This window comes from Drosophila subpulchrella, chromosome 3R, assembly GCF_014743375.2.
Source record: "Drosophila subpulchrella strain 33 F10 #4 breed RU33 chromosome 3R, RU_Dsub_v1.1 Primary Assembly, whole genome shotgun sequence".
In the NCBI taxonomy this organism is placed as follows: domain Eukaryota; kingdom Metazoa; phylum Arthropoda; class Insecta; order Diptera; family Drosophilidae; genus Drosophila; species Drosophila subpulchrella.
This window is the reverse complement of record NC_050609.1, coordinates 10181030-10188620: the sequence shown is the minus strand read 5'-3', so window position 1 is coordinate 10188620 and position 7591 is coordinate 10181030. Positions and strand designations below refer to the sequence as shown.

The window sequence follows — 7591 nt, the reverse complement described above, 5'->3', positions numbered from 1 at the left end:
GTCTTCGTTAGCTCTGTTCGCGTTTTTGCTTTCCCACCAGGGATTAGCATATCTCCTGGATAGAGCGTGTGAGGGTCATATAGAGCTTGGCTTAAAAGTTACCCTAGGCACCGACGCTCGGGGAATGGACACAGCGTGGATGGCTAGCTTATACAATAGTGAAAACAAATTTATATGCGGCGGAACTCTTATTACTAATCGTAAGAATTGGACAATTTATGTTAATGCCGTACACTAATAATTTATTTTATTTAGTCTTTGTTTTAACAGCAGGGCATTGCTTAGTTGACAAGTTACGGTTAGTACTCAAAGAGCATTTGCTGATTGGCACTAACTATTTTGATGTAGATTCGTGCGCCTTGGGGAGAAGGATAGATCTTGCAAGACTTCGAATTGTGAAGTCGTAAGAGAGTATACCGTGAGCCGGGTTATACCTCATCCCCGTTTCCGTCCCAATTTTTTTCCTATTGTGTATGATATAGGACTTATTAAGCTAAACGAAACAGTGGATTATAATGGTAAGAAATACTCATATTAAAAGACAGCTTTTCGTTTTCATTAAAAAAAAATGAAATCGGTATCACTTTATTGCGATTTACCGGCTTCTAATGTTAAATATATCTGCAGATTCCATCCGGCCCATTTGCATTATCGTGGATAGCGCTGTACATTTTCCGAATAACATTCAAGGTAGGGCTTACGGCTGGGGCAAGACGAATTCTTCCGCACAGGTTTTCAGCGATATAATTATGAGCATCACTCTAACTCGGACAAGACAGAAGAATTGCTCCTACCTGCCTGTTAAAAATGACCAATTCTGTGCGGTATCATCTAACGGTGGCGATACATGTACTGGCGACTCCGGGGGGCCATTGGCGGCGGATTACGTGTATCAGGGGACTAAAAGCTACGTGCAGATTGGCATCGTAAGCTTCGGTTCACCAAACTGTAATAACAAGGGTGTTTACACAAATGTGGAGAGCTACCAAGACTGGATTGTTGAAATGGTGGAAAAATACAACGATACCCTATTATTTGAGGAGTGCAGCAGCCAAATGCACGGGGTTTTTGCAGTGCGCCTTTGGGAGGTATCTCTTCGGAGCACTATCAAAGGCACCCTGATCACTGACCGTAAGTACCTTTTATCATCTCGATCATATCATTGCAGTTATTAATTTTGTTTTCGAATTCCAAAGGATTTGTGTTGACTGTCGCAAGAGATTTGCGAACAGATGCCACTACAATGTAAGAAGAATAACAGTTTCGTTTTTGTTTTGTGTTCACACTTTAATTTTCGTAAAATCTACATTTTTCTTTTAAGAATCGCTCGTATAAAAGACTCCTATGTTAGTGTCCTTAAGATCGACAAACACCCAGATTACTCACCTTCAAAACCAAAAAGGAACAATATAGCTTTACTTGAACTAGCACAAAAGGTGACGAAACCATGTTGCATAGTTTAATGTTAAGTAATTAATATCTCATATAAACAGGTTATCTTTTCAGAACTATTGAAGCCTATCTGCCTTCAACTGAACTCAATTCCATCAAAAACACTTACAGGCGTTCTCTATGGTAATAATTTTAGTGACCTTCAAAATCAAACACTCACACGAATCGATGATTCCCTTTGCTCCACAAAAACTAAAATGCAGGTTAGGCCTGATCAATTTTGTGTCGAGAAACCTAGGACTTTTTTGTACGATTTACCCGGTTCAGTGGTAGGTACTTATAAGAAGGTTAATGGCTTCGACAGGTATCTACTGGTTGGCATAATAAGCCATATTAAGAATGGGGTGATCGTCTACACCTATATTCCAAGTTATCTCGATTGGATAACAAAAAAAGTGGTATATAAAAACAAAACCATGCATCCCGAGCAGACCTCCAGACCTCCACTCAATAGGCATGAACTTGCTTACCGCACAGATGTGTCGGGTAAATAACCTACAGAACGAATTATTAAGGTTTTTCAAATATTTGAAGTCGTTGGATTTCGAACAGAATGAGATGTAGGAAATTTGGTTGATGGAATGTCCCCTTATGTAGAGCAATGCTCCATAAATGTCAGCAAACCCAAAAAGATTTGAACTTGATATAAACATATTTCTATTTAATTTAGTCCAGATATTTGTTTCAAATTAAATTGATTCTCAACTATACTAAGCCATTTGCACATCCTTTGATACATTATTAGAACCACACCTATTGATATTTTTCACTAAAAGTCAATTTAAAAAACTGCCTATATTTTGAATGTAAACCCTTGAACTTTTATAATTTTTTAATAACAATCAATTCTTCAAAGTCAACCTTAACATCAATTGTAGTGGTAATCAAGAGCTGTAATTTAAACTCATCGTCTTGGGAACAGGAGAGAATTTCCCATATCTAGAAATTACAATTTTTAAAAATGTAGAACTACAATTTGGAGCAATTAAAAATGTGTTCTTTAAATAATAATAAATGTTTTGAATACCTAATTAAAAAAAATGTTTTCATTATTTTTTCGGTTACTTATAATCTATTTGCAATAGAAAAGACTTTTGCCAAGGTTTCATCCCGAAACCTGGAGAAACTAGTTTGTGTAGAAACGGACAGACGGACGGACATGGCTAGATCGACTCGTCTAGTAATGCTGATCAACAATATATACTTTATGGGTTCTCTTTCACTGCCTTGCAAACTTCTAAACAAAATCCATTATACCCTCTGCAAGGGTATACAAATCTAAGTTGAAATCTGGCTGGTATATTAAGTTACAGTTGGGAATTTAAGAGTTCTGTTCCAGTAATATGAAGGAGCAATATACAAATTAGTATAGGCCGTATTTTATAAAAGGTGGCATAAATCAATGAACTTGCAAAATGATCAAAGACAAAAATATGCATATGCTCATACCTACATCTCCGTAAATATCTTTATATGTGTATTCCACACTCGTATGTTTAAATATATTAATAAAGTAAAATAAAAACAAATGAAAATGTTTTTTAAAATTATAATTTAACAATGTGGTGACTCAAAACTCATTCGGCTACATTTAAGCGCATCCTTCTGAGCCGCCAGGCGGCCCATAAAAAGTACAATCAAATGGTCAGAGACGGTTTCGCACGGCTCTCAACTGGGGTGGTCAGTTGGAGTTGCTCCTTGGGCTGTTCGCTGCCTGTCTCCAGTTGTTTTGCCTCCTCACCAGCGCTCAGTTCCTTTGGAGGCTCCTCCTCCACATCCTCGATAAGACGATAGGTAATGGGAGCCGGCTCCTTGGCCGGCAGCCAATCGGGGATGATCTTGTCGTGCAGCCGCCACTTACCATACTCATTGGAGATGTGCTTCTCGAACACTACATACTCCAGTACGTCCTTTGTTAGGATCTCGCTGCCGTGCATCAGCCGGCCGAAGCGATCGTATATGGCCAACATTTGTTGACTGTGAAAACGTACGGTGACCTGGGCGAACTGGTTCTCCTTGGTGATCACCTCGGTGACGCGGGCATGGACGACGCGTGGTGGCTCCAGCGACTGCAAGAACTTCCAGCGAATGGTCTTGTCCTTGACGTTGTGCATCATCTCCGGATAACAGCGCTCGGTGACAAACTCACGGATCTTGTACTTCTCCTTGGCGGCCATGTGCGTGTGCGCCTGGATGTAGATATCTTGGGCTTCGGCGCCGAACTCGTCGGTGCCGAAACTCTCCTCGTAGGAACGAATCTTACGCACGGCCATCAGGCTCTTGGACTTCTTCTCCAGAAACTCCAGCTTCTGCTTAGCGCCCGATGTCGAGATTATTGACTTCTTGCCATCGCCCTCCGGCGGCACATACGCCTCGAAGATGCCCCCGGTGCAGCTGATGTGGAATGGACGCTCCATCCAGGGACGCGGCGGCAGAACACCGCGCTCCTTCATCCGGCTGCGCATCTCCTCCTTGGTAATATCCTCCTGTTTCTCTCGCAGATTGGGCAGATCCATTTTCACGAACTTCAGCTTGCGCAGCCGCTTGAACTCGGGCTGCCAGTGCTTGGTCTGTCTATGTCGCACCTGCTGCATCTGGATAAGATTCTGGAGCGGAGGAGCCAGGCCACCTGGAATGGTGGCCGCCTGCTGCATGCCAGGCAAAACCTGCGATTATCAATGAAAGGCTTGTTACGAAGGAAATGTTCGATTCCCCAACCAGTTACCCACAGACCTGCAACAGTTTTAGACACGTTTTGGCCGACGCAAGTTTCTCCATAGTAATTTATTTATTATATAAAAACTCCGTAATAACAAACTTTTGAAGAATTAACCGAAATGCACTAACGCGTTCTGCTGGCAAACGTGACATTCGATTAAGTAAACAAACCGTTATCGATTTTTCATTCGATTATTTTCAAGAACTAGTTTTGAATTTAAACAAATTATTCCGTTAAATTCGTAAAATGTTTGTATTTAACTAAATATATATTGTACAAATAGTAAAAGCAATCTTGGCGGTTTTATGAATGGTTTAATTTGTTAAAACTATAGATTTCGATCAATGGCTGTTGGAAATTTGGAAACAATCTGAACGAAAGGGAAAACTTTTCCGGTTTCAGGGTGCTCCGTTTCCTTCTTCCTCCTCCTCGGCACAATCGGCACAGCTTTCGCTGCAATCGGGTGGCAGATCGTCGAGGAAACGGTAGCCGGCGCTTTTGAACATCTTGGCCTTCATCTGGAGGCCGAGTAAAAGGCATTTAGATGGTCCGTCCCAGCAGCTCCCTGTCGATACTCACCATTAGCTGCTGGTACTGGCAGTCGTATGCGTTGATGGCTATATCCCGCTTCCGCAGTTCGTTTCGCAGTACATCGATCTCCATTTGCAGGCACTGGGCCCGCTGGGCGGCACACTTGGCGGCCACCAGCTCCTGCTTCATCTGATTGCATCGGCACTGAGGGGGAGAGGTAATGAATCCACTTGTAATATATATTAATTTAGCAGTCTAGACCAATGTACCTTGAGTATCTCCTCGTTTCCCTTGGCCTTGTCCACCTCGTTCTCGTAGTAGTTCTGCATCTCCTGCATCTCGCATTGCAACTGCTGCATGCACTGGCACTGCTGCTGAAGATTGTCCTCGAGGTTGTTCGTCAGGCACTCGGCCTCGTTGGCCTTCTGCTCAAGCTGGTTGACCTTTTCGCCGAGCTCCTCCAGTTCCTTGCACTTCTTGCGCAGGGCATCGCGATCCGCCAGGATCTTTTGGATGTTATCGGCATCCTTATTCGGCGAGAAGCTGCCTTTGCCAGGAGCACCTCCGCTTCCAGCGGAACCCGTAGGACCACCACCACCGCCGCCGCCACCATCGGCTCCGCACTTCTTGGCACACCGCTTCATGACTTCGTCCTCGAACTGACGCAGTAGGGCCACCTCCTTGCCCAGATCGTCGATCTTCTTCTGCAGATACGGGATGTCGGTGCTCTTTTCCGGTTCTATAGGGATGCTGTCCAGCTTGCAGCGCTTTGATTGCTTATCAATCAGCCGCTTTAGATTGGCATTCTCCGCCTCCAGAATATCGTGGGCCTTGTTCATATCGTCGATGGCCGCCTGCAGATCGTTGAGCTCCTTCTCGTCCTGCGGAGTGATCTTATTGTCGTCGGCCAGCTGCTTGATCTTTTTTTTCAGGGCCTTGCTCTTGGCCGGGTCATAGCGCTGGTCCATAATTCGCTTGATCTCGTCACTCTCCTGGTTGGCGGTCCTCAGCTTTTCATCGGAGTCGGCCAGTTTCTTCTGCAGCATATTGTTCTTGATCATCAGATCCTGCATTCGGCCGATAGTGTCGTCGGCCGCATTAATAAGACTGTCGCCCACCACCAAGTTGCTACCGTACTCATCCTCTGGTCCCGATGGAGTTCTGGGCGAAGGTCTTCCATCCTCGTCACGTTGCTTCTTAATCGGTGAATTGCAGGCCACCAGATCAGCCACAAACTGCGACTTCTTGTCCTCGTTTGCCGACCATGATCTGTCGTCGATGGTGGATGGATAGCTCTTTAGCTTAACGCACGAATCGATGCACTCAAATTCGTATGTCTCGTTACTAAACGGCACGTGAAAGAACTCCTTTTGAGTGGAGAACGCCATGGTTGCGACTAGCGCTTCAGACAAAAAAAAACCAATCTGTGACGCTAATTTACAACACTTTCAAAAAACTTAAGGCTTAGGGGTCTGAAAATGAACAACAAAATATGGGTCCGACATGTATTGAGTCACAAAAAAAAATCTATTGCTGCACAGATCAAAATTTACAAACAAATATCCGTCCAATCAGGGCAGCAGGCAGTTGACAGCCTGCCTGCTAGACGGATTATAACTAGTTAACAATTCTGAGTGCACTGGATACTATTCAAGGCCCTGGGCTCTTCGCTCCGCCAGCGATTCGTCCGCAGAGTTCATGGAAGAGAAGCCACATGGCTGCATCGTCATGCTCGCTGTGCCGGAGCTAATTGTGCGTAGGGCACTGGAGTAACCGGAGAGCTCTGCCAGAGGGGCATTCACCAGAAGCATCTAAAAAAGAGTGGGTTAATTAATGGCTTTCACAATATGTGTGCTTCACCGGCGTTTACCTTATTTCTGTCACCCTTTGGCAAGACATCGTTAATCAGCGCACGTCGTCGTGAAAGATCAGCTATAATGCCGGAAATACGTTCACTGGGTGCCACAATTTGAAGTGCCATGATGGGTTCCAACAGCCGGGTGCCACTCGTGCTTAGCAGCTGTGAAGTCGAGGAAAATATTTGTTAACCACATTACATTTCACCGCTTCCACCTACCTTTTGCACACACTGAGCTGCCGTGGCCATGACAAAAGAATCCGCAGTGCCCCGACCAATAGTGGCGTTGTGCAGGCGAATCTGCGTCTCCACTACCTGTCCACCAACGCGGGGTCCTCGCTCCAGAGCACTAATACAGCCCTTCCGAAGAACTTGAAGAATTCGTGGTCGCAGCGTATTGAGGTTTGGTAAGTTCTCCGGCGACTTGTCTAAGCTTCGGTGGTAAACCGGACAATCAGATCGGATTTCAAGCAGAAATCTGACATTTTAGCTTACCTGAACAACTCAGTTTGATTCTTGACCACCTCCAGGGTTATACTGACGTTCTGCTTGCTGCCAGCGATTTCCTTCTCCACACTTAACGTGGTCAACGCAGGTGAATCAATAGTCTCCTTATAGGCAATTTGTAGGGGCCCCAGATCAACGTCGATTTTGTACTCGCTCAAGATGCGCGACTTGATAATGTCCATGTGCAGCTCGCCCATTCCACCAAGCACTGTCTGACCGGTGACGGAATCGTAGCTGACCCGCAGGCTAGGATCCTCCCGTTGCAGTTGTCTCAATGCCTGCTCCATTGCAGTTTGGGATGATACGCTGGGGGGCTCGATGGAACAGAAGTAGACGGCATCGGGTATCTGTGGATCGATGGCAAAAAGCTCGTCTGACTCGTCCATCTCATCATCTTCCTCGTCCTTGATCGCAGCAGCACCCAGGCTTTGCTTCAATCGTTTCTGGGCACTCTTTAAGGCTGACTGGCTGGAGGTCAGCAGATCTCCCGTCACTGTGGACTACTTTTTTATTAAGTCGGTGTT

General features: G+C 45.0%; 4 protein-coding genes across 11 annotated transcripts in view; 1 reads left to right on the top strand and 3 right to left on the bottom strand.

Moving 5' to 3' along the window:
* Positions 1–3: 3 nt before the first annotated feature.
* LOC119552991 (phenoloxidase-activating enzyme-like) lies at positions 4–1515 on the top strand. Its single transcript, XM_037863013.1, has 7 exons — positions 4–200; positions 256–298; positions 349–518; positions 628–1131; positions 1197–1245; positions 1322–1436; positions 1507–1515. The coding sequence occupies exons 1-7, from the start codon at positions 125–127 to the stop codon at positions 1513–1515; spliced, it is 966 nt and encodes a 321-aa protein (XP_037718941.1). The 5' UTR covers positions 4–124.
* Positions 1516–2851: 1336 nt separating this feature from the next.
* LOC119563434 (probable 39S ribosomal protein L45, mitochondrial) lies at positions 2852–4322 on the bottom strand. The gene is made up of 2 exons (XM_037876824.1): positions 4186–4322; positions 2852–4118 (listed from the first exon to the last, which is right to left on the bottom strand). The coding sequence occupies exons 1-2, from the start codon at positions 4228–4230 to the stop codon at positions 3090–3092; spliced, it is 1074 nt and encodes a 357-aa protein (XP_037732752.1). The 5' UTR covers positions 4231–4322; the 3' UTR covers positions 2852–3089.
* A 146-nt stretch (positions 4323–4468) lies between these two features.
* Positions 4469–6119, bottom strand: LOC119560806. The gene is made up of 3 exons (XM_037874443.1): positions 4972–6119; positions 4751–4906; positions 4469–4689 (listed from the first exon to the last, which is right to left on the bottom strand). Exons 1-3 carry the CDS (start codon positions 6088–6090, stop codon positions 4570–4572), a joined length of 1395 nt encoding a protein of 464 aa, XP_037730371.1. The 5' UTR covers positions 6091–6119; the 3' UTR covers positions 4469–4569.
* Positions 6120–6324: 205 nt separating this feature from the next.
* Positions 6325–7591, bottom strand: part of LOC119560693 (ribosome-releasing factor 2, mitochondrial) — a 32699-nt gene continuing 31432 nt past the window's right edge. For 6 of the 8 annotated variants that reach the window (XM_037874275.1, XM_037874289.1, XM_037874284.1 and 3 more), the window contains 4 exons: positions 7056–7567; positions 6780–6993; positions 6573–6722; positions 6325–6513 (listed from right to left, as the gene is read on the bottom strand). In XM_037874275.1, coding sequence (XP_037730203.1) covers positions 6349–6513; positions 6573–6722; positions 6780–6993; positions 7056–7567 — 1041 coding nt within the window. In that variant the 3' untranslated portion in view covers positions 6325–6348. Of the gene's footprint in view, positions 6514–6572; positions 6723–6779; positions 6994–7055; positions 7568–7591 lie in introns of those variants that run through there. The other 2 variants (XM_037874298.1, XM_037874327.1) reach the window with 2 other exon arrangements.